At 45.9% G+C, this 25,246-nt stretch overlaps 1 protein-coding gene across 2 annotated transcripts; it reads left to right on the top strand.

Moving 5' to 3' along the window:
- The first annotated feature begins 388 nt into the window (after positions 1-388).
- LOC144696096 (uncharacterized) lies at positions 389-16,958 on the top strand. Of its 2 annotated transcripts, XM_078567356.1 has the most exons (6): positions 389-542; positions 10,126-10,268; positions 11,221-11,333; positions 13,337-13,551; positions 14,736-14,825; positions 15,575-16,958. In XM_078567356.1, the coding sequence occupies exons 1-6, from the start codon at positions 436-438 to the stop codon at positions 16,422-16,424; spliced, it is 1,518 nt and encodes a 505-aa protein (XP_078423482.1). In that variant the 5' UTR covers positions 389-435; the 3' UTR covers positions 16,425-16,958. The 2 variants fall into 2 exon arrangements, with proteins under 2 accessions (XP_078423482.1, XP_078423483.1); XM_078567357.1 differs by lacking the exons at positions 389-542; positions 10,126-10,268 and adding an exon at positions 10,590-10,833.
- Positions 16,959-25,246: the final 8,288 nt, after the last annotated feature.

Below are 25,246 nucleotides of genomic sequence, written 5' to 3' on the forward strand. Positions count from 1 at the left end.
CCCACTGGAACCCTACCAAACACCCCAGATGATGGCCATAGTCATCTCCGCCTGGAATGAGGAACAACAACAGTGAGTACATTTCAAAAGCATTTCATTGGCTGTAAAGCACTTTGGGACATCCTGCGGTCGTGAAAGGCGCTCCAAAAAAAAAACGCGATAATTATTCCTTTCCTTTGATCCTCGGGGGTCCCAACAAAATTGAAACACCGGAGAGGCGCCCTTTATGCAAATCTGTGCACGTGACAGCCGCGACGTAAGGCGACGCGCTTACGGCCGGGGGGGTGGGGCGACGTGCTCACGCACGGCGGCGGCGGCGGCAGCAGCAGCAGCCAGCGAGGGAGCTGGAGCAACGGTGACTTTGTGAAAGCGCGGCAGCGTGTGTTGTGTGAGAGAGTGTGTGTGTGTGAGAGAGAGAGAGAGGGAAAAAAAAACATGCCGCGGGTGTACATCGGCAGGCTCAGCTACCAGGCCCGGGAGCGGGATGTGGAGCGCTTCTTCAAGGGCTACGGAAAAATCTTGGAGGTGGACATCAAGAACGGGTGAGTTGCTCAGACACCAGCCGCCAAGAAAATGGCGCCTGAGCGGCGAGCGCCCCTCAGCCCCCTTCCCCCCCCGCCCCGGGAGGGAGGAGGTTTGTGGGGGGAGGGGGGAGGCGGGGCAGATCCTCCGTCCCGGGGAAGGCCCCGGCTCATTCTTCCGATCACCAACCCCCCCCACCCCCCCCCCCCCCCCCCCCCAAAAAAAAAAACCTACCTGGGTCGGGGTGATGAATGCGGCTTCACCCGGGCCCGGCGCCGTACCTCCGTCTCTAGGAGCGAGGGGGAAGCCTCGTGGTTTTTTTAATTCGTTTTTTCTCTCTCTCCCCCCACCCCCTTTCTCTCGCTGCTGTTCTTTGTTGGGGAGGGCTGGAGCTGCGTCACGCGCGCCAAACGAGTGCCGCGCGTGTCCGCGCAGCGCGCGCTGCTCTTGTGCACGCGCTGTCAGACTCGTGGGGGTGTGTGAGGGTGGGGGGCGCGTGGGGGTGTGTGCGCGTGCGCGGCCTCTGCATTCTGCAGCCCTTTGTGCAGGACATGCGTGGATGTAGTTTTATGATAAAAACAAAAAGCTGAAAGCTACTGCGGATGCTGGAAATCCAAAACAAAATAAAAACAGAATTACCTGGAAAAACTCAGCAAGTCTGGCAGCATCGGCGGAGAAGAAATCAGTCAACGTTTCGAGCCCTCATGGCCCTTCAGCAGAACTGAAGCATAGTTTCAACAAGGGAGAAATATAAATTGGTTTAAGGTGGGTGGGGGGGGAAGAGACACATTGAGGGTGTGGTGTGAGCAGATAATCAAAAGATGTCAGAGACAAAAGGGTCAAAGAGGTGTTGAAGGTGGTGGTCTTTGTCTGAGAAAAGTGCTAATTAAGAATGCAAGACATGATATTCAAAGTACAGCTCTAGTGGGGGGTGGGGTGGAAAGACTAACAAGGTTTTAGTTTTAGATTTAAAAATAATGGAAATAGGTGGGGAAAGAAGAATCTATATAAATTATTGAAAAAAAAGGCGGGTGGGGGGGAAAAGAAACGGGGTGGGGATGGGGGGAGGGGGAGTTTAAGATCTAAAGTTGTTGAATTCAATATTCAGCCCGGAAGGCTGTAAAGTGCCTAGTCGGAAGATGAGGTGCTGTTCCTCCAGTTTGCGTTGGGCTTCACTGGAACAATGCAGCAAGCCAAGGACAGACATGTGGGCAAGAGAACAGGGTGGAGTGTTAAAATGGCAAGCGACAGGGAGGTTTGGGTCTTTCTTGCGGACAGACCGCAGGTGTTCCGCAAAACGGTCGCCCAGTTTGCGTTTGGTCTCTCCAATGTAGAGGAGACCGCATTGGGAGCAACGAATGCAGTAGACTAAGTTAGGGGAAATGCAAGTGAAATGCTGCTTCACCTGAAAGGAGTGTTTGGGCCCTTGGACGGTGAGGAGAGAGGAAGTGAAGGGGCAGGTGTTGCATCTTCTGCGTGGGCATGGGGAGGTGCCATAAGTGGGGGTTGAGGAGTAGGGGGTGATGGAGGAGTGGACCAGGGTGTCCCGGAGGGAACGATCCCTACGGAATGCCGTCAAGCGGGGTGAAGGGAAGATGTGTTTGGTGGTGGCATCATGCTGGAGTTGGCGGAAATGGCGGAGGATGATCCTTTGAATGCGGAGGCTGGTGGGGTGATAAGTGAGGACAAGGGGGACCCTATCATGTTTCTGGGAAGGAGGAGAAGGCGTGAGGGAGGATGCGCGGGATACGGGCCGGACACAGTTGAGGGCCCTGTCAACGACCGTGGATGGAAAACCTTGGTTAAGGAAGAAGGAGGACATGTCAGAGGAGCTGTTTTTGAAGGTAGCGTCATCAGAACAGATGCGACGGAGGCGAAGGAACTGAGAGAATGGGATGGAGTCTTTACAGGAAGCGGGGTGTGAGGAGCTGTAGTCGAGGTAGCTGTGGGAGTCGGTAGGCTTGTAATGGATATTGGTGGACAGTCTATCATCAGAAATTGAGACAGAGAGGTCAAGGAAGGGAAGAGAAGTGTCAGAGATGGACCATGTGAAGATGATGGAGGGGTGGAGATTGGAAGCAAAATTAATAAATTTTTCCAGGTCCCGACGAGAGCATGAAGCAGCACCGAAGTAATCATCGATGTACCGGAGAAAGAGTTGTGGGAGGGGGCCGGAGTAGGACTGGAACAAGGAATGTTCCACATACCCCATAAAGAGACAGGCATAGCTGGGGCCCATGCGGGTACCCATAGCCACACCTTTTATTTGGAGGAAGTGAGAGGAGTTAAAGGAGAAATTGTTCAGTGTGAGAACAAGTTCAGCCAGACGGAGGAGAGTAGTGGTGGATGGGGATTGTTGGGGCCTCTGTTCAAGGAAGAAGCTAAGGGCCCTCAGACCATCCTGGTGGGGGATGGAGGTGTAGAGGGATTGGACATCCATGGTGAAGAGGAAGCGGTTGGGGCCAGGGAACTGGAAATTGTTGATGTGACGTAAGGTGTCAGAGGAATCACGGATGTAGGTGGGAAGCGACTGGACAAGGGGAGAGAGAAGGGAGTCAAGATAACGAGAAATGAGTTCCGTGGGGCAGGAACAGGCTGACACGATCGTGTACTGGCACGATCAGAACTGTCCTGGCAGACCGATCGTGTCAGCCTGTTCCTGCCCCACGGAACTCATTTCTCGTTATCTTGACTCCCTTCTCTCTCCCCTTGTCCAGTCCCTTCCCACCTACATCCGTGATTCCTCTGACACCTTACGTCACATCAACAATTTCCAGTTCCCTGGCCCCAACCGCTTCCTCTTCACCATGGATGTCCAATCCCTCTACACCTCCATCCCCCACCAGGATGGTCTGAGGGCCCTTAGCTTCTTCCTTGAACAGAGGCCCCAACAATCCCCATCCACCACTACTCTCCTCCGTCTGGCTGAACTTGTTCTCACACTGAACAATTTCTCCTTTAACTCCTCTCACTTCCTCCAAATAAAAGGTGTGGCTATGGGTACCCGCATGGGCCCCAGCTATGCCTGTCTCTTTATGGGGTATGTGGAACATTCCTTGTTCCAGTCCTACTCCGGCCCCCTCCCACAACTCTTTCTCCGGTACATCGATGATTACTTCGGTGCTGCTTCATGCTCTCGTCGGGACCTGGAAAAATTTATTAATTTTGCTTCCAATCTCCACCCCTCCATCATCTTCACATGGTCCATCTCTGACACTTCTCTTCCCTTCCTTGACCTCTCTGTCTCAATTTCTGATGATAGACTGTCCACCAATATCCATTACAAGCCTACCGACTCCCACAGCTACCTCGACTACAGCTCCTCACACCCCGCTTCCTGTAAAGACTCCATCCCATTCTCTCAGTTCCTTCGCCTCCGTCGCATCTGTTCTGATGACGCTACCTTCAAAAACAGCTCCTCTGACATGTCCTCCTTCTTCCTTAACCGAGGTTTTCCATCCACGGTCGTTGACAGGGCCCTCAACCGTGTCCGGCCCGTATCCCGCGCATCCTCCCTCACGCCTTCTCCTCCTTCCCAGAAACATGATAGGGTCCCCCTTGTCCTCGCTTATCACCCCACCAGCCTCCGCATTCAAAGGATCATCCTCCGCCATCTCCGCCAACTCCAGCATGATGCCACCACCAAACACATCTTCCCTTCACCCCGCTTGACGGCATTCCGTAGGGATCGTTCCCTCCGGGACACCCTGGTCCACTCCTCCATCACCCCCTACTCCTCAACCCCCACTTATGGCACCTCCCCATGCCCACGCAGAAGATGCAACACCTGCCCCTTCACTTCCTCTCTCCTCACCGTCCAAGGGCCCAAACACTCCTTTCAGGTGAAGCAGCATTTCACTTGCATTTCCCCTAACTTAGTCTACTGCATTCGTTGCTCCCAATGCGGTCTCCTCTACATTGGAGAGACCAAACGCAAACTGGGCGACCGTTTTGCGGAACACCTGCGGTCTGTCCGCAAGAAAGACCCAAACCTCCCTGTCGCTTGCCATTTTAACACTCCACCCTGTTCTCTTGCCCACATGTCTGTCCTTGGCTTGCTGCATTGTTCCAGTGAAGCCCAACGCAAACTGGAGGAACAGCACCTCATCTTCCGACTAGGCACTTTACAGCCTTCCGGGCTGAATATTGAATTCAACAACTTTAGATCTTAAACTCCCCATCCCCACCCCGTTTCTTTTCCCCCCCCCACCCGCCTTTTTTTTCAATAATTTATATAGATTCTTCTTTCCCCACCTATTTCCATTATTTTTAAATCTAAAACTAAAACCTTTAGTCTTTCCACCCCACCCCCACTAGAGCTGTACTTTGAATATCCTGTCTCGCATTCTTAATTAGCACTTTTCTCAGACAAAGACCACCACCTTCAACACCTCTTTGACCCTTTTGTCTCTGACATCTTTTGATTATCTGCTCACACCACACCCTCAATGTGTCTCTTCCCCCCCCACCCACCTTAAACCAATTTATATTTCTCCCTTGTTGAAACTATGCTTCAGTTCTGCTGAAGGGCCATGAGGGCTCGAAACGTTGACTGATTTCTTCTCCGCCGATGCTGCCAGACTTGCTGAGTTTTTCCAGGTAATTCTGTTTTTATTTTGTTTTGTAGTTTTATGACTTGGATTTGTCCCCATTAGAGAAAAAGAGCCGGCATTTTCCGTTTCTTTCCTCCCCGTTACTGGTTATTTTTCGTTCTGTTTTGTTTGCAACTAGCATCTAGTATAAGATGATAAATGTCCCTTTCTGAGTGAAAACATTTCTTGCCTCAGTCCTAAATGGACAATTCTGAGCTGGTGACTTTCTACTTCTGGACTCCCTGGTCAGGGGAAGCATTCTTTCAGCATCTACTCTACCAAGCCCTGGAAGAAGTTGATAGCTTTCAGTGATATCACCTCTCATTCTTGTAAATTGCAAGGAAGATAGGCCCAAACTACTCAGTCTCTCCACTCTGGACAACCCTCTCAAATAGCTGGAAAAACTCAGCAGGTCTGACAGCATCTGCAGAGAGGAATGCAGTTAACATTTCGAGTCCGTATGACTCTTCATCAGAACTAAGGAAGATATTTACTGTGGCTCAGTAGTACTACTCTTGCCTCTTGAGTCAAAAGGTCATGGGTTCCAGTCCCACTCCAGAGTCAGGAGTGTTAGAGGGTGATATTCCAGTGCTGTAAGTGAGGGGGGAGTGCTGCACTGGTGGAGGTGCCATCTTTTGGATCAAGGCCCCATCTGCCTTTTCAGGTAAATGTAAAAGATCCCTGGCACTATTTTGAAGAAGAGCAGGGCAGTTTAAACAAAAACAAAAAATGCTGGGAAAACTCAGCAGGGCTGACAGCATCTGTGGAGAGAAAGACAGAGTTAATGTTTCGACTCCGTATGACTCTTCAGAGCGCTAACGCTGTCTTTCCACAGATGCTGTCAGACTTGCTGAGTTTTTCCAGCATATTTTGTTTTTGTTTCAGATTTTCAGCATCCGCAGTATTTTGCCTTTATCTAAGGGCAGTTTAAAGCTGCCAATACTCCCCTCCTGAAATAAACACTGCCAATTCTAAGCATGTTGGTCAATATCTTAAAAATACGTTGCTGATTTTAGCTTGAGGGCCTTTCTCAGAACTTTTAGCAATTTTGCTGGTATTTGGTGTCTGGCTCTTCTCACCTGTTCCTATTAGTTCCATGAAATGACTGGCAAGATTACATTCTTAAATTTCACTCCAGGTTCTGATTATGTTAAATCCATATAAACAGCTGGATATTGCTATATACCAGGACTTGGTCCCAGAGCTTTTGTACAACAGTTGTGGGTATAAGTATTCCATAGCAGCACACTACGAGTATGGATTTAATACATGTTTGTTGTCATTTCTGGTGAAGGGGTAGTTTTATGGCACTCTCTGCCACTAATTTTATGGCTAGTGTACACATATATCTCCTTTTAAAATCCGTGAGCTAGCTGTGAACATGGTTAGACTTACCATGATATTGATTTTTTAATTTTTTTTTATCTAGCTACAAAGTTTTATTATTGCCTAAATTATGTGCCATCAGCTATACATGTTATTTTCCCTACCTGGTGCGCTGGGAGTTTGTACCACCTAACCCATTGAAGGGCTTGCACTTTTTTAAAAGATAAAGCCCCGACACAGACCAAAGATCCATACCTATTTTTTCACAATGAAATAAGCTGTGAAGCACAGCCATCATCACCTATCCCTTCACATATTAGAAACTATCAGGTTTTTGATCGTGCTCTTCGTTCTGTATCAGATAATAAAATAGCTATGTGCACTAATTGTGACCTCTTTCTCTCCCAGCTTCTTGCTTTATCCAGGCACCTATATCTGATGTAATTTACTGCCGTGATGTTAGCAAAAAAAAAGACATTGAACAGCAAGGAATACAACTCCTGGCAAACTCAAATAATGTGACTTTTTTTAAAATCTGGAAACAATCCTTTTGAGAAATTTGAAGTATAATGTTCTTGTAATTCTATTTTATTTTAATTATATTATAATTAATGTTTTAATGAAATAAACTTGATCTCAAACAGGAAAAGGTTAAAGTGGTCTTGAATCATGGGATGTTGATCCCAGAAACTTAACAACTTACATTTTTATTGCACCTTTATCGAAGTCGGATGTCCCAGGATGGTTCACAGGAACATTATTGAATGAAATTTGATACCAAGCCACATGAGATATTAGCACAGAAGAAAAGGTTGAAGAAGTATTTTAAAGGAGGAGAGAGAGGTAGAGAGGAGAGGCTTGGGAAGGGATCTTGAGATTCAGGCAGCAAGAAGTACAGTCATCAATAATGAAGTGATTAAAATCAGGAAGTGTACAAGGTTAGAATTGGAGGAGTGCAGTGATTGTGGAGGCTTGTAGGACTAGAGATTACAGAGATAAGGAGGGGAGAGGCCATGAAAACAAGGATGAGATGTTTAAAGTTGAGATGTTGCTGCAGCTAGTTGTAGGTCAACGCATACAGAGGTAGTGCATGAATGGAACTTGGGTGCAAGTTCGGACATGAACAGCAGAGTTTTTAATGAGTTCAAGTTTATGGAAGGCAAAGCTAGGACACCGACCAGAAGAGTATTGGAATAGTGAAATCTAGAGATTCAGCAAATGAACTGAGGTGTGGGTGGGTGATGGACACTGTTACAGAGATGGAAGTGGAAGATCTTGGTAATGGTGCAGATTTTGGCCAGAAGCTCATCTGGGATCAAACAGGATGCTAAGGCTGTGAATGGTCAGTTAAGCCTCAGACAGTGAGCAGGGTAGAGTTGGTGGTTAGGGGACAGAGTTTGTGGTGTGGACCAAATACAATGGCTTTGGTCTTTCAATATACTGTTGGAAAAAACTTCTCATCCAGCATTAGATATCAGACAAGCAACATGACCATTCCCTATTGATACATTATTTGAAACAATCTTGGAGTTGTTACTTTCCACTGTCTCACTACTGACAAAGCAAACATGCAGAATAATTGTTTAAAATTCTGCATACAGCATTAAATACTTCCAAGATTCTGAAATGTCTTTGATCACTAAAATTAAAAATGCCCCATTTTGAAACCAAGTGTACTTTTTTACTTAAATGCCTTATCAGCTTGCTCTGCCACCTTTAAGGAGTTAAGTCACAGATCAGCCATGATCTCATTGAATGCCAAAACAGATTTGAGGGGCCTACTTATTGTGTTCAGGGTTTGAGAAAATGCATCCTCGTGTCTCCCTGCTTTTGCGTCAAAATATATCTTTTACGTTATACAGCCGCTCCATGTTGTTACTCCCAAGGTGCATCATTTCACATTTACCTGGACTAGAAACTGAGGTGCAGGAGTAGGCCATTTGTTCCATCATTCAGTGCAATGATAGCTGATCCTGTGACCTAACTCCATGTTCCTTAATATCTTTGGATAACAAAAATCTATCAATCTTATATTTTGAAATTACAATTGATCTAGCATCAGTTGCATTTTGAGGCAGAGAATTCCAGACTTCTACACCTGCATATGTGAAGCAGTGTTCCTAATTTCAGTCCTGAAAGGTTTCATTCAATTTTTAGACTATGTCCCCTCATCCTAGATTCTCCAAACAAACGGAGGAAGTAGTTTCTTTGTATCTACCCTTTTTGTTTCCCTTAATCTCTTGAAGACTTCAATCAAATCATTCCTTAACCTTCTAACTTCCAAGGAATACAGTCCTAGTTTGTGCAGTCTTGCTTCATAATTCAACCCTTGAAGTCCAGGTATTGTTCTGGTAAATCTATGCTGCACTTGCTTTAAGGCCAATATATCCTTCCTAAAGTGTGGTACCTGGAACTGCTCACTGCATTCAAGGTGTGGTCTAACCAGAGCTTTGTATAACTGTATCATAACTTCTGCCCCTTGTATTTTAATCCTCTGGGTATAAGGGCCAGCATTCCATTAGCCTTTTTGATTATTTTCTTTACCTGTTCATGACATCTTAATGATGTATGTACCTGGACACCCAAAGCTCATTGAACCGCCAATGTTTCTAGTTTTTCTACCATGTAGAAAGTACCCTGCTCTATCCTCTTTTAGTGGTTGATCTTTCAGTTACCTACATTGAAATCTATTTGCCATATTTTTTCTCATTCACTTAACCTATCAATATATTGCAACTGTCATTTCTTCAGTCTGCTCATGTCCTGAAGTATGCAACTATCATGCTATTTACTGTGTTGCCCAGTTTGTGTCAAAGAATAGAAACACCATGGTTACTCTCTGAAGGATGCTCAATGTCCATGCCCAGGAAATTTTATATACAAGTAAAACAATGATCCCAATATTGACTCCAGGGGGCAGGGAGGGGGGGTTTTGGGGTTGACTGCATACTTCTGTCCAATCGGAAGAACATCCATTCACAACTTTCTGCCTCCTATCTCTTAGCCTATTACAAATCCAAGCTAGCATTGTCCCTTTATTAGATTGTGTGCTATTTTCTGAATATGTCTGTATAGGAAACTTTCAAAATGTACATCTACTGCACTTCATCCCTTTGTTACTTCATTTAAGAATGTGTTATATTGGGTTACTATGCAATGTTTATAATGCATTAGAAAACCAAGGGTAATAGTGGAAGTCAAAATTTACAAGTTACTATGATAATTAAGAAAGAAATTGTTGAAAAGGTAAACCTAGTCTTTGAAGCTATTAAGCGGCATTCATCAGAAAATCCTCTTTCTGCTATTTTAGTGAAGTATCAAGCTATTTAATTCAAATAGTTAACTCCTTTACTAAAACAGGGAATTTCTGACAGGCCAGCTAAATGGTCATACACTTGTATCTTAACTCCCGTGTGCTGTGTTAGGTTTCTGCAAGACCTTGGATCTAGGAGAAATCCTTTGAATTTCGTTGTTACCATTACCGAGGGCATTCCAAATCAGTGTAGTGTTTTAGTTCTGTTTGTGCAGGTGCTGTAGCTTCCCCTCTTTTTCTGCCATTTGACTACCAGATTTGAGATTTGCAGTCTATATCTGTCGATAGTCCAGAGCTACGTTTATTTCTATATGCCTGCTAAGTTTTAGATGTGGTGAAAAATATTTTAAATTCCTTGTTTTTCCATTATAGGTATGGCTTTGTTGAATTTGATGATCCTCGAGATGCAGATGATGCTGTTTATGAGTTGAATGGTAAAGAACTTTGTGGGGAGCGAGTAATCGTTGAACATGCTAGAGGTCCTCGAAGGGATGGTGGTTATACCTCTCAACGCAGTAAGCATTTCCACTTTATTAGTCATAATTTGAAAATATTTAATGTAATTCAATGAAATAAGTCAAACTGTACAAAATCTGAATTGGTCATATAGAATAACTAGCAGCAATTTACATTCGTAATAACTTAAAGAATTTGCATGTTAAAAACTGTCTTTTCGGAATTTGTATTTAATATTCACATATACTTAATGTTCATTATTTGACGATTTTTATTCAAGTTATTATAGTAACTCATTTAAAATTATATTGAATCGATGTTTTCATTGTGATTGTTGATACCATAGTCTTAACAAAGACCTCAATGTTTTAATTAAAAGAGTCCTTTGAGGCTAAGATGACTGCCTGTTCCATTTGCTGGCCTTGGGTTACCTTTCCATGAGTGGCTCTAAGACCTAAGACCATTGACCTTTGGCTGACCTTAAGGAAGCCATGTGACGACTGCTACTCTTGCCATTAGACCTGGGTGGTGAGGACCCCAAGGGTTAGAGGCAGATGTGATAAAACTGAAAATAGGTGCCTGAAATCTTTTTCATGTCAGATATTCTGAAAACCATTTTTCACCGTAAGTATAGATGGTAACTGGTTTAGTGGTTTGGTTACTTTATCAAATCATTATCATTTTCATGTAATTTATTATGCATGCTTGTATAATTTTTTTTGATTCTATTAAAATAGTATTTAGCATCTTTAAATGTAAAATTAATTTTGTAATGTTTAATTCTCTAATACAATACTTTCTGATATATGAAGTAATTTATGAAGGTGAAAGTAATGCTAATTTTTATAGTGTAATGGGGTGATAGTTTAGTTTAAATTGCTGGGATGAGATGTTAACATTAAGATGTCGTGTTTGTAATTTTATCAATGTACCTATTTTTAGTGGGGATTTAAAATCAATGTATGTACAGTAGTTAAAATATTACTGTTGTATTTACCTGTCACCTTAAAGGTGGTTATGGTTATAGAAGATCTGGAAGAGACAGATATGGACCTCCAACTCGTACAGAATATAGGCTTATTGTCGAAAATTTATCTAGTCGGTGCAGCTGGCAAGATTTAAAGGTTTGTTCTGTATCCTGTATGACTGAGAAAGATTTGTCAAAAAATATGTGCTGAATATTCCTTTTTGGGGGAAAGGAGGTTTTCAAAGCTTCATGTGTAACCTGGATTTAAACTTCAAGTAGCTTATAGTAGACAAAGCAAGGAAATATTCTGAGTCAAAGTTTAGTTGTAGGGGATTAGATTGCTTGTTAAACATGTAACATTTAGCTTTATTTAGTTTAAAAACTTCCCAGTTAGGCAAAGTGTGATCTTAGCGCTCAAAAATCTAAAATGTAACCTATCAATGTAGTTATTTTATTTCTTCGCTCTTGAAAAATAGAATGTTGGCATGATTTAAATAAGCAAATGACTCACTGTAAATAAAGTGTGTAATTGAACCATGTAGATCATAAATTCCCATATTTGTTACCCAATCACTTGTGTTACCTGATTCAGCAATAGTGACATGAGCATGTAGGTATTGTAATTGTCCTAAGCACAATTGGCTTCAATAGGGGACAATCATCCTGATTTCTTCTGGTCGCTATTAAGTGATCTGTCTTGAAAAGTGCACCTGTGTGGAATTCAGATGAGAGCTGGGTCAGGTTCAGCTGTGATGGCCCATGCTACCGTTGGGGCTGTCATGAAGAGACAGAGTTGAGAGGGTGGCAGATTTCCTTAAGACATATCCCAGCAAAAGTTAATGGCTTTTAAAGGGATGGGGAGATAATTGGGTTTTTTTAAAATGCTTTGAATATTAACCATGCCTTGCTAAATTGTTTTGCAAGAGTCATTTCTATGTGAGCGCCTGATTATGATGCACCATCCAATGATTGAAACATTGATCTATGACCTCCTAATTTTTAAACATAATTTGCAATATGAGTTTCTGGGTCTGTATAGTAGAAATGAGGTTGATGGCTGAGGTGTTATCTGTACACAATTAAAGCTATGTTTGAAAGGATTAATAAATGTGAATAATATAAGCACTAACATGAAAATTACACTAGATTTAAGGAAGTTGAAAGGGGTGGCAAAAATGGAAATTGTAGTACCCAAAAATATTTTTATTTGTTCTCGGGATGTTGGTGATGATGGCACGACCTCATTTATTGCCCATTCCTAGTTGCCTTGAGGTGGTGATGGTTGGCTGCCTTCTTGAACCACTGCAATCCTTGTGGTGATGGTGCCATAAAAGTAGACAGTGGAACATCAGGTGGATTTCATTTCTGAAGGTAAAGTGCCTACATAAGAACCACTGGAATAGTATGTAAGGTTCAAGTTTAGAAGCAGGATTAATGATGGATGCACTTAAATGTACCATTTAAAATGTTGAACATGGTTTATAAATTTTAGGTGTTTACTGATATTTTTAGTATTGATTATCAGTTTTAGCTAGGATAATGGCTGTTGCTGGAGGGCAGGAGGCAGTCAGCAAAAGCATACGCTGCCCAATGGAATACAAAGTGTCAGGAGTGTTCATAAGAGTATTATAATCTGGTTAAGCTATGATTACTTCCCTGTTTCTAGTGAGAAACATGAAATATTTAAAATATAAAGTAAAATACGTCATGAGCAATTATCACCTGGAATTCAATTTTTAGCCAGATGCTTTTTCTGAAATGGGTGTAATCAACATTCACATAGCAAATTACATTGGATTAGACTTGTCATCCAAACCACTAATGCAAGACTAATACACATTTTTTGTTCACATCCCATTTCAGAGTCTTGGCACTATGAGAAAATGTATTTGAAAATTTGGCACTTAGTTATGAGGATATTTTGTGAATGAGCTTGACTTAGTTCAGAATAATTAGTACAAGTACAGTATACCAGATGAATATTATTTTTATACAGCTGACTAGTAATTCTAAAATTCCTATAATCATTGCATACAATATGTTCAGCTGCATTGCTAAAAGTTGTAAATTTGTCAACGGTTCTGTTTGTTGGACGTAATGAAATAGGAAGTGTTGAATGAAAAGTAAAAGAAAACATGAAATTGTACTGTACTTTTGTAGGATTATATGCGTCAAGCAGGTGAAGTTACATATGCAGATGCACACAAAGGAAGAAAGAATGAAGGTGTAATTGAATTTAAGTCCTACTCTGATATGAAAAGAGCACTTGAAAAACTGGATGGCACAGAAGTTAATGGCAGAAAAATCAGATTGGTTGAAGACAGGCCTTCGTCACGACGACGCCGCTCATACTCCAGGAGCCACAGCCGTTCGAGGTATTTCTGGGTCAATTTAAAATTGAAGTTGGAATGACATGAGAGTTTGTCAAAATTAGTGAATTTTGAGAGAGAATTGTGGGTTTGTTGGTCTTATTAAAAACTTCAGCTTTTAAAAGATTTAAAACCTCCCACCTAAATATCAAAACTACCCCAAGTTCTTTTTGCTATTTTTTTTTAAATAGCTTGTGTAGGATGCTTCCTGCATGTTCCAAGTACGATGCAGCAAACATTCACTGTTATCACTCACTCTGGTTGGCCAGTATTAATTTTAAATTATGCTTTGATTGTTTTATTGTTAATTTCAAATAATGTAACATTGTTGTCTCAACCCTGCCTAAATCCATCAGCTGCTGAAACTATTTATTTCCAAACTCAACTGTGCTAATGTTGTTCTGTCTGGCCTCCCATTTTCTTTCCAACCTTCATAAATCGAGCTCATCCAAAACTCTGCTGCCTGTGTCCTTCCTAAATTATATCAAGTCCTGTTCACCCATCACCTCCTCTCACTGACTTACGTTGGCTCCCCATCTACCAACGCCGCAGTTTTAAGATTCTAATACATCATTCATATCCCTCAACGACTTTGCCCCTGTGTATCTGTAACCTTCTCCAACCTACAACCTTCCAAAAATCCTGTATTCTTCCAACTTTGGCTTTTTGTGCATCTCCTTTACCTTCCCCCTACCATTGGCAGCCATACCTTTGGCATCTGTACTAATATCTCTTCCATTGGCTTGATGTTAGTTTCTTTCTATCTGATTGCACTTCTGTGAAGTGTCTTACAAAATTTTACTATATTAAAGATGCTTTGTAAATACGCCTTTATTGAGAACTCGTGTGTTTCTCCAGCTCTGGGTTCGTGTGTGTCCAACACTTGCTACTTTGATGGCTGTATTTTCTGTCAATTTGGTCCTAAGTTTTAGAATTCTCTCCCTTAATTTCTCCATACTCTCCTCACTCTTTTAAAGCCTTTCTTTAAAGTCCAGCTCTTTGACACGGCTTTTAGTTATCCTTTCTAATATCTTGTTTAGCTCAGTATCGGTTTTTGTCTGATAATACTCCTATGAAGCATCTGGGAAAATGTTAGTACATTAAAGGTGTTATGTAAATGGAAGTCATTGTACTACTAAATTTAATCTACATGATTTTTCTCCCTTCTATGCCTTTTTTAAACAAATTAGATCTCGTTCTCCAAGCAGAAATCGTTCTCGTTCTCATAACAAGAGTCGAAGCCACAGTGGAAGCAGTAAGAGCAGTCGATCTCAATCCCGGTGTGTACATAATACCACTTCATTTTACTTCAATCATTCGGATCCACTTCAATTTATGTGCGTGACAAAGTATTGGGTTAGGATTTCTTGCTTCAGAATTGTCTTTACTTGAAGTTGAGAAACCAGTCTTGAGCATTCAGTTGACATGGAAGGAGATATACTTTGCTGTTGAAATTGACTGAGATGCGGATGTATTTTTTCTGCATAAGGGTAAATGTAAAATCTTGGAAAAAGACACTTGACAATTTTGGATCATTTCAACTTCTACGGTCTTGGCATTTTTTTCAATGTTATTAAAAATTGTGTACAGCAAATGATTTATCATTGCAAAAATGTGGAAAATTACAGGGCAGTTGTATAGGTGATGAGGAAATTTGTCATTTGCATAAATTGATATAGGATAAGGAAGCTGAAATGGTAACTCATGCTAGTACCGTGTTGTGTCTTTGAAATACTGAAATCGTTGAGCGGCGGTTTCAGTTTTGGCTCTTACTAAGACCACTCGTCAGTCTGGTGCATTAACATTTCATTGATCACAGGAACAGCTTGATCAGAAATGACCTACAGAGACTGAGAGGCAGTAAAGTGCATTTTATCAACTAAACTTTTTTAGAAAGTCATGCTGCTAGGACAGATCAATTATGTCACAAATGTATTATGTAGATCATTAGCTTTTAGCTACAACAGTGCATACTTGTTTTTGAGTGCCTCTAAGTAAATTTTTAACACTTCCATCCATTTTCTTTCAGGTCTGGCACGCACTCTAGGAGCAAAAGTGGAAGCAGAAGCAAAAGTCGCAGTGTGAGCAAGAGCAAGAACAAAAACAAGAGCAGGAGCAGAAGTAAAGAGAAGAAAATCAGAGCAAGTAGTAGGAGTGGAAGTGAGGGGAAAAGTAGGAGCAGGAGCGTTGAACAGGTTAAAGACAATGGAGAAGAAAAAACCGAGAACAGAAATGAAAATGGGGAGAAAGAAAGGAGTGTTAGTAAGGAGAGGAGTAGAAGTCGGAGTAAGAGTAAAGATGGGGAAAAAGGTGCTAGCAGAAGTAGAAGCAAAGAGAAGGATAAGAGTAAGAGCAAGAGCAAAAGTAGGAGCAGGAGCAAAAGCAAAGAGAAGAGTAAGAGTAGAAGTCGCAGCAAGAGCAAGGAAAAAAGAAAAGGCAGGAAGAGGAGCAGGAGCGAGAGCAGAAGCCGGAGCAGGAGTCGGAGCAAAAGTGAGAAGACCAAAAAGCGTAGCAAACGTGAAAGCAAGACTAAAAGTACCAGTAAGAGCAGGAAGAGAAAAGGTGACAAGGAACAATCTAGATCTAGGTCAAGATCAGAATCAAAGGAAAAGGAGGAAGATGCTAGGAAAACAAATGCAGAGAAAGAAACTAAGGGTGAGGGTGAAGAAGTGGATGGGGAATCAGACTCTAATGAACAGTCAAAATCAAGTCCTGCATCTCGTTCTAGGTCAAGGTCCAGATCGAAGGCCAAATCTAAATCTCGTTCCAGGTCCAAATCGATCACCAAAGCCAGGTCACGTTCAAAGTCATGTTCACCTTCTCGGTCTGTGTCGAGATCTGTCTCTCGTTCTAGGTCCAGGTCGCGCTCAAAGTCCTAAATTTCCCCTCTCTACATTTTCTATGAAAACTTTAACGGATTTTTTTTCTCTGGCAGGTCTGTTGTTAGCTGTACCACAGATAATCCAAACAATAGATACTGATATGCTGTACATTTTTCATAATAGAAAAGATGTATTTAGTGCTAAATTAAAACTTTATGATGGGCTTGTACTGTCAGGAGGACTTTTAGGTAGGTATGCTGTGTGCAAAGTAATGGTGCCCCATCAGTGCTGATGTTTTCAGATATGTATAATGAAGTCTTAAAAGTTACCTTCATCTGTATTGATCATTTTTTTTTAAAAAAAATCCGTTCCTGATGTTGTGGACTTCATAGCCAAAACATATAGCAAATTGTAAAGTTTTGCCAATACAGTGTAATCAAAATGTAGAGAGATTTTTTCCCTCCATTGTGAGAAGAAAGATATAGCTCTTTGCCTGAGTTTCTGCTCTTTTTATTTTTTTTCAGCTGGCTAATGTGCGTTGCTTTTCTGTTTGGTTCAATTAAATGCAAATAAATGTCTGCCTGGAATCCATTGTTGGCATGATTCTTTGTCTTTGGATGAGTAGCTGCAGCAAGATGGATGACTGTGTGAATAACTTACTCAAACACAGGAAAGAAAGGTGATGTGATAATTTGTGAGCAGCCTATTAGTTTAAATGTTTGTTTCAGTAACATAATAGCAAAGCCAGATAAGCAATTCCATTTCATTTTCTAGTTCTTCCCAAATTGATTCCAGGTTTTATTGTGTATTCTCCTGCTCTGAGGGTTGGTATTTGTGGTGGGGTGGTGATTCTTGATGTGAAAGGTTTCAATGGGAGTATCTTACATTATTTTTCGTATGGCCTGGCATTGCCATGGAGCCTTGGCATGGGGGGGAGCGGAGAGGGGAGTAGGCATTTATATTGTATTTCCATTAACTTCCATATAACCCCAAGTTACTAATACCAGTATAGCTTGGATGTTCTGGCTTTGGATTTATTCGCCAATTTGGCAAATGTCTGAACCTCGAGGACAGCAGATGTAAGCACATGTAGGATTTGTTTTCATATTTGATACCTAAAATAAATCCCATTTCCCTTACAATTGAGTATGTCCAACTGAAACCGCTATGAGTGATGGTGACCAAAGCCAGATTGTAAAAGGCAGGCTCCAGTACAGAAACTTAAAAAATTTAAGAAAACTACCTCTGCACATTTTATTAAAAATATCATCCTAAATACAAAATTTTTTGATGCAAATTATGCTAACCTAATTTTCATAATGTGCACCACTGTAGTTGTTTAGTATTTGTGAATAAGCTCATCCCTAATAATCCATTATGAAGCTGGTAAATACATAAAAGGCTGGAAATAGTTGGCAAGTCTGGTAACATCTGTGGAGAGAGAAACAGAATTTACATTTCAAGCCTAACCCTTCAGCAGCAGTCAGGAAGTAGGTTAAACCATCAATCATTAAAATATTCACTTGGCAAACCAGGAGGTTGAAAGTACTTAATATCCTCCTTTTAATTTAGTTTATTTTGATACCTGAAAGTCTATTATGGATTGGCTTAAGGTAGAAACTAAAATGAAGAAACTTTTAAAATTAGAACAATATGTGGAATTTTTTAAAATAGAGAATTCTGACATTCCACAAGTACAAAATTAGCTCTCTGGGTCTGTGTTGTGTAGTAATTATGAAGTTAATACATTTTTTTTAAAAAAACCCAATTATACCTCATTAAACAAGGTGTAACTTTTCCAAGGGTTTTTACAGCAAGACAGTATAAGAATGGAAGTTCCCTTCAATTCAAATGACTTCCATTGGTTGCAATCTGGAACACCCTCAACAGCACACCATAAGACGTGGGGGCAGAAGTAGGACATTCAGCCCATCGAGTCTGCTCTGCCATTAAATGAGATCATGGTTGATCTGATAATCTTCAATTCCACTTTCCTGCCTTTTCGCCATAATCTGTCTATTTCAGCTTTGAATATACTTAACGACCCAGCCACTACAGCCCTCTGCGGTAAAGAATTCCACAGATTAACTGCCCTCAGAAGAGATTCACAAGGCAGAGGGGTCCTCACAGATGGAGGTCACCCCAACCCCCAGCTTACCCCAGAAGGGACGTCACCCCTCGGAAGGGGTAGGATGTTCCGACCGATGAGGCCGGGTCTGTCCTCTCCCCCAGTGAAGAGGTGGTGGCGTCTCCGCTACGCAAGTCCTCTCACTGGGGGGGGGAGCCCAAACCCAGACCCCCATTACACCTGTTGAGCCCATTCCAGTGCTGCAGATATCATCGGGTCCGCCAGGGGACTGTGGCACCCCCTTTTTACCCCCAACAATTGGGTCATTGAGTGGTGGTGGCGGAGAAGGCCTCCCTGCTCCCTCCCAACCTTTGGCGTCGGGCGTCACTGTTTTGGGTCCGGAGATCTTTCCAGACTTGCCAGACGGCCCGGTGCCTGAGGGGGAGCGGGGCTCTGAGCTGCTGCCACTTTCTGACCCAGAAACCAAAAAGGAGACCAGAGAGGACCCCTCTGCCCTTGATCCTGGGGGGTGGGATTGAGGTGGAGGTGGAGCCAACTGGCAGCTCTGAACCAGCTCCCGTACTCAATATGGAGGAGGGGTTGGATACTGGAGGCGACGACCTGGAGGAGGACAGAGTTTCGATGGTGAGCACCAGGGACGACTTAGAGTCGTTGTCAGGTGAGGTGGTGGATTCCCTGGTGACCCCCCACTGACTCTCCCCTCATCCCTTTAAGGGAACTCCAGGACTCTAGCAAGTAATCGCGGTCGCTGAGACAGGGTCCAGCTGGCCATGGACCGGTGCCGTTCGTATCCTCTGGTCCACCCACGAGGCCCTAAAGGCCCCCGAGTTGGACAGGAACGCCCGGCGGGGGGTCCATACATTTCTCGCTGGGCTCCTGAAGGAGAAGAAGACTTATAAACAAGTCCTCCCCTCCTTTTATTTCAGGTGATGGTAGCACATACTTCTGACGATGAAGGCTACCGTAGCCAGTCTCAACATCCACGGCCGCAGCGACGCACAGCGCAGGTTCCAGAACTTCTCGGTCCTCCGGGGTGGGAAGTATGCAGTGTGCTTCCTGCAGGAAACCCATACCGTTCCGGGAGACAAAGCTACGTGATTCCTGGAGTGGCAAGGGGGCGTCTACATGAGTCACCTAACCTCCGATTCTGGCGGGGTGGCTATCTTGTTGGCCCCACATTTTCATCCGGCGATCTTGGGGTCAAGGAGCCGGTGCCAGGCTGGTTGCTGCACCTTACTGTGCGCCTGGGGGCTGCGGCGCTTCACTTTGCGAATGTGTACGCTCCCCTGGGCACGCAGCAGCAATCGAGCTTCTTTGAAGAAGTGTCCACTCATCTCGGCTCCATCGACGTGGGCGAGTGCATCGTCCTCGGGGGGGGGGGATTTTAATTGCACCCTCGAGGCCTGGGACCAGCACCGCACCCTTGGTGTGAGTAAGTTGCAGGACCTGGTCGGGTCCTTCGACTTGGTGGACGTCTGGTGACATCTCCATCCCGATTCCAGCGTTTTCACTTTCGTCTCACCTGGAGTCGGAGCATCCAGACTCGACCGTCTTTACGTTTCGAAGGCGTATGTGTCCTGTGTTCTGTCGGCTTCTGTGCGGCAGGTGCCGTGCACGGACCACCGTCTGGTGTGGGCGGAGCTCGCTTCGTTCCGCGCTCGGACAGCGTCCGCCTACTGGCACTTTAACAACCTGCTGCAGGAGGACGAGTGGTTCCTGGACTCGTTCTGTCGTTTCTGGGCCGGCTGGAGAAGGAAGCGGGGAGGCTGCCCCTCCTTGAGTCTATGGTGGGACGTGGGCAAGGCTCACATCCGCGCCTTCTGTCAGGAGTACACGAGGGGGTCGACAAAGAGGCGGAAATCCAGGGTGGAGGAGTTGGAGAAGGAGGTGCTCGACCTGGAGGCATGTCTCCATCAGCCCAACACGGACCCGGCCCTGCGGTCGGTGTACAATGAGAAGAATGGCGCGCTGCGGGACCTGCAGCTCATCGGGTCCCGCGACGCGTACGTGAGGTCATGGATCCGGTTCCTCAAGGACCTGGAGCGCGGCTCCCCCTTCTACTCGCTGGAAAAAAAGCACGGGGTCTGTCAGCAGCTCCTTACGCTGCTGGCCGATGACAGATCCCTTGTCTCAGATCCGGAAGGCATTAGGGCCATTGCCAAAACCTACTATACTGCCCTGTTCTCTCCGAATCCATCCAGTGAGGATGCTCGCAGAGTTTTGTGGGAGGACCTGCCGCAGGTTGGCCCGGAGGGCGTTGGAAAGCTTGACTCCCCTATAAGTCTGGGGGAGCTGACCGGCGCCCCAGGGCTGGACGGGCTGACCGTGGAGTTTTTCAGGGCGTTCTGGGACGTCCTGGGGAGCGACTACGCTGGGGTCCTAGGGGAAAGTATTGCAACTGGGGAGATGCCCCCGGTTGCAATACTCTCCCCCAGGACCCCTGCGTAGTCGTGATTACCCTGCCACCGAAGAAGGGGATCTCCATCTTCTTAAAAACTGGCGCCCGGTCTCCCCCCTCAGCACGGATTACAAAATTTTTGCCAGGGCCATGGCTTCTCGGCTTGGCTGGATCACGTGATCCACCCTGACCAGTCCTATACAATCCCAGACCCCACAATTTTCGATAACATCCATCTGGTCCGGGACACCATCCATTATTCCCAGAGGGCTGGTCTGTTGAGCACCTTCCTGTCTCTTGACCAGGAAAGGCGCTCGACAGGGTGGATCATGAATATTTACTCAGAACTCTGCGAGCATTCGGATTGGGGACGCATTTCGTCGCCCGGATCTGACTTCTGTACACTGCCGCAGAGTGTCTAGTGAAGGTTAACGGGTCCCTGACGGCGCCCCTTCGCTTTGGGAGGGGCGTGCGTAAGGGCTGCCCCCTGTCTGGACAGTTGTATTCTATTTGCATGGAGCCTTTCCTGTGCCTCTTGCGGAGGAGGTTGTCGGGATTGGTTCTGCGAGGGCCGGGCATCGGGGTGGTCCTCTCGGCTTACGCCAATGACGTGCTCCTCCTGTTTAGTGACCCGGTTGACCTGTGGAGGATGCACGAGTGCCAGGAGGTCTACTCTGCCGCATCCTCTGCCAGGATCAACTGGGGTAAATGTCCTGGACCCCTGGTCGGTCCGTGGCAGATGGATCCCCTACCCGAGGAGCTCAGGCCTTTCACCTGGAGCAGGACCAGCCACCTCTACCTGGGGGTCCATCTCTGCCCTGCTGAGGAATCCTGGCCGGCGAACGGGTAGGAGCTGGAGACCAAAGTCACCACTCGCCTGTGGCGCTGGACAAGACTGCTCCAAGTGCTGTCTTACCAGGGTCAAGTTTTGGTCATAAACCAGCTGATTGCCGCCATGTTGTGGTATCGGCTGGTCACTTTGACCCCTCCCCCAGACTTTGTCACAAAAATCCAGAGAATGCTCGTCGACTTCGTCTGGGACAAAAGGCTGCACTGGGTCGCTGCTGAGGTTCTGAGTCTCCCGCTTGTGGAGGGCGGTCAGGCGCTGGTGTGCCTTCACACCCAGGTGACGACCTTCTGCCTTCAAGCTCTGCAGCGATACCTTTAAGTCGAGCGTCCTTCGAGATGGTGTGCCCTGGCGACGTAATTCTTCCGCTAGGTGCACGGCCTGAATTATGATGTGCAGCTCCTGTTTATAGAGCTGAGGGGGCTTCTTGGCTCCTTGCAGGCGTTGCCCATCTTTTACCAGGACCTGATCAAAGTCTGGAACATGGTCGCCTCGCGACGCAGCTCTCCCCCATCAGGAGTAGTGGCTATCGTCAGAGAGCCGCTGCTCAGCAATCCACCCCTCTGTCCTTTTCAGTGGCTGGCGGAGAGGAGGGCTGTGGCTGCCGGGGTAACCAGGATCGGGGACATGCTGGGTGGCGGAGGAGTGGGCTGGATGCTTCCGCAGGAGTTGGAGCGTCGTGCATCCGAGGACATCCAGCTCATGGCACATGCCATTCAAGACATCAGGACGGTCGTACTTGGACCCAACGTTATACACGAGCCTCGAGGTGGCTCAGGTGCGCGGTGGTTTTCCGTCTGAGCGTTCCCCTATTCAGACGGAATTCCACATTGGCCCCAAGCCCCGAACCCTCCCTCGGGAGCCGGTGCCCCGCAGTATGAGCTGCCTCACGGAAATTCCCTCCGTGTCATTTAGCACGGCACGGAGGAGCTTGCTGTACAGACTGCTGCTGCACACCCTTCACTTCCTTGCCCTCGCCTGCCGCCCGGACACGCCCTGGCGTGCCTTGTTGCCGTCCGGCGGCGGAGGTCCCCGTTGGGAGGCCCTCTACGGAGGTGTCCTCCCAATTTCCATCGGGGACCTGGGGTGGAGGGTGTTGCACGCAGCAGTCCCCTAAATCGTAGAATGTGTTGGTTCACGGACTCCCAGGACACCTGCCCCTTTTGCGGTCTTGTGGAGTCCGTGGACCATGTTTACATAGGGTGTTGTAGGCTGCACTCCCTTTTTAGTTATGTAAAGAACCTTGTATTAATGTTTTGTTTGCACTTCAGCCCCACGCTCCTGATCTACGGACACGCGGTGCGGAGGGGGGCTGGGAGGGAGGAGGACCTCCTCGTGAACCTACTCCTGGGCGTTGCCAAGTTGGCCATTAACAGGTCCAGGCAGCGGGCGATCGAGGGGGTCGTTCGACCCGACTGTCTGCCCCTCTTCCGCGGCTACGTTCGCGGCCGGATGTCCCTGGAGAGGGAGCATGCGGTGTCTACCGGCACCATCGAGGCCTTCCGTGCCCAGTAGGCACCGCGAGCACTGGGGTGTTTTATCGACCCTGATGATCACATTTAGATTTAATGTTTGTAAGTTTCCTTTAAATTTTGTCTTTGGTTTTGCAGTTCCCTAATTTAGGGGCTGTGTTTATTTTATTCCTGATTTTGTTAATTTAGTTTATTTCGTTGACTCCAAAAGAGTTAATTCTCCTTAACTTTCCTAACCCTGCTGCTATGTCTTGGTGCTTCCCGGACATCCACAGCGGAGGTGGAGGCAGCCTGCTGACTGCGACACCCTGTCTGTGATGACTTTGGCGGGCGTCCTCTTGAGGGCCCAGACTTGGCGGGCCCCGGCCTGCATTCGGGGTCCTGCTGTGTGGCAGTGGCACCCTCCTTGACCTGTGAAGCTAGAGCTGCGGAGGTCACAGGGAGAGGAAAGTCAGATGGGCCGGTCACTCCCAGAGTCACCTGGGTGGATGGCCCCGGAGCGTGCACCTGCTGATCCTCCTCTCTACGGGCGCCCGAGGGCCCCTGGCTGACTCCATGAGCGGCAGGGATAGCTGGAGTGAGATCGTGCTGCCCCACACCCCTCTCACGTACACACTGTTGGAGGCCAACTATGGCATCACCGATCTGGTTAAGCCCACGCAGCAGTGCAGGAGTGACGTCCTGGACCAAGGTCTCCATGGCGGCTGCCATCCTGCGAGTGTTGACCTCGGTGCGTTGCAATGCCAGCACTATCACCTCAGCCTGAAGACGGATGGACACCTCCATCGTGCCTTGCAATCTGAGGAGTGCAGTGGCTATCCCTTCCTGATGTTCCTGAGCTTGCCTTTGCAGCTCCAGTAACTGTGATATGACGGAGTCCAGAGACTCATCAGCTGACTCGGACTCAGCAATGTTCTGGCCTCTAGCAGTCCTCCGAGTGCCGGGGACCTGGGAAGTCCCTGCCTCCGCCTGCTGTGGATCAGAAAGTGCATTGTGCAGGATTGTCGTCCTGAGGCTACTCTAAAGCTAGGTCCCATCGAGGTGTGTGTCTCTGTGCTGGTGGAGGGTGTGGGTTGAGCGCTGTGAAGGGACTTCAGGGAAGGTGCCTTCAGATTCCTCTTCAGAGATTTCTTCGAAGCTTGCTTGGAGGCTCTGGGTTGTGGACTCAGTCTGCTGTTTCCCAAATATGCCTGCGAAAGCAAGGGGAGATAATTAGTGCATGGCAGTGGCCTGTGAAAGAGGACACAATACTCACAGCATGGTTACCTCATTGATGTTGCGCTACTGGACCCTCGCTTGGTAGAGCAGCGCTGACCTGACTGTCAGCACAGGACCGGAGCTGGTCAACGCTGGCCATCTGGATGGCTCTGTTTTCAAATTCCGAGAGAACTTTGAATTCTGGCATCCCTCCACCTGTCTACGACCTTTCCCTCCTGTTTTGAGCCAGTTTGTCCTGCATGGATAGAGATGGGGGGAGTGTATCAAGATGCTTGCCAGCCAGATGATAGTTACACTCTAGCGTCACAATGTCCTCATCCTTGGAAGATACAGCAGCCTCGGGAGCATGTGGCCTTTCTGTTAATAACTGTTAATGATAATAACTGCAACAGGGCGTTTTGTGAGCGCAGTTGAGATGGTGCAGCCTCTTCAAGCATCTCGCCAACATTCCACTGCCTACAGCAGCCTACAAGAGCCTGGAGCAGCACTGCAATCCTCAGTGCACTCGTGGCAGTATACCTGCATTGTGACAAGGCACCACACGGAGCACAATCTTCATTCAGTGGATATTGGCTTCATGTATGAAGTCGATTCTGATTCCACGCTGCAGTTTTCCCGCACAGCCAATCGTTCATGCAAGACAATGTTGATGTGTCTTCATCATACTCAGTCCTCAGTGTCACATACATCCTCAGGACACAGTCATCTGTAACTCTCAGTGTACGATACTAGCCTGCAGTTCAGCTCATCTTTCTATGGACACACACACGCCAAGGTCCCTTTGTTCCTCAGAACTTCCTAGTGTCATGACGTCATTGAACACTTCCTTGTCAAATTACTCCTTCCAAAAGTGTA

This window comes from Cetorhinus maximus, chromosome 21 (genome assembly GCF_964194155.1).
Source record: "Cetorhinus maximus chromosome 21, sCetMax3.hap1.1, whole genome shotgun sequence".
Lineage (NCBI taxonomy): Eukaryota > Metazoa > Chordata > Chondrichthyes > Lamniformes > Cetorhinidae > Cetorhinus > Cetorhinus maximus.

Coding starts and splice junctions, on each gene's coding strand:
- LOC144696096 (XM_078567356.1), top strand. CDS start 436: ATGCCGCGGGTGTACATCGGCAGGCTCAGCTACCAGGCCCGGGAGCGG. Junction 10,269..11,220: donor TGGTTATACCTCTCAACGCA/GTAAGCATTTCC, acceptor GTCACCTTAAAG/GTGGTTATGGTTATAGAAGA. Junction 13,552..14,735: donor AGGAGCCACAGCCGTTCGAG/GTATTTCTGGGT, acceptor TAAACAAATTAG/ATCTCGTTCTCCAAGCAGAA.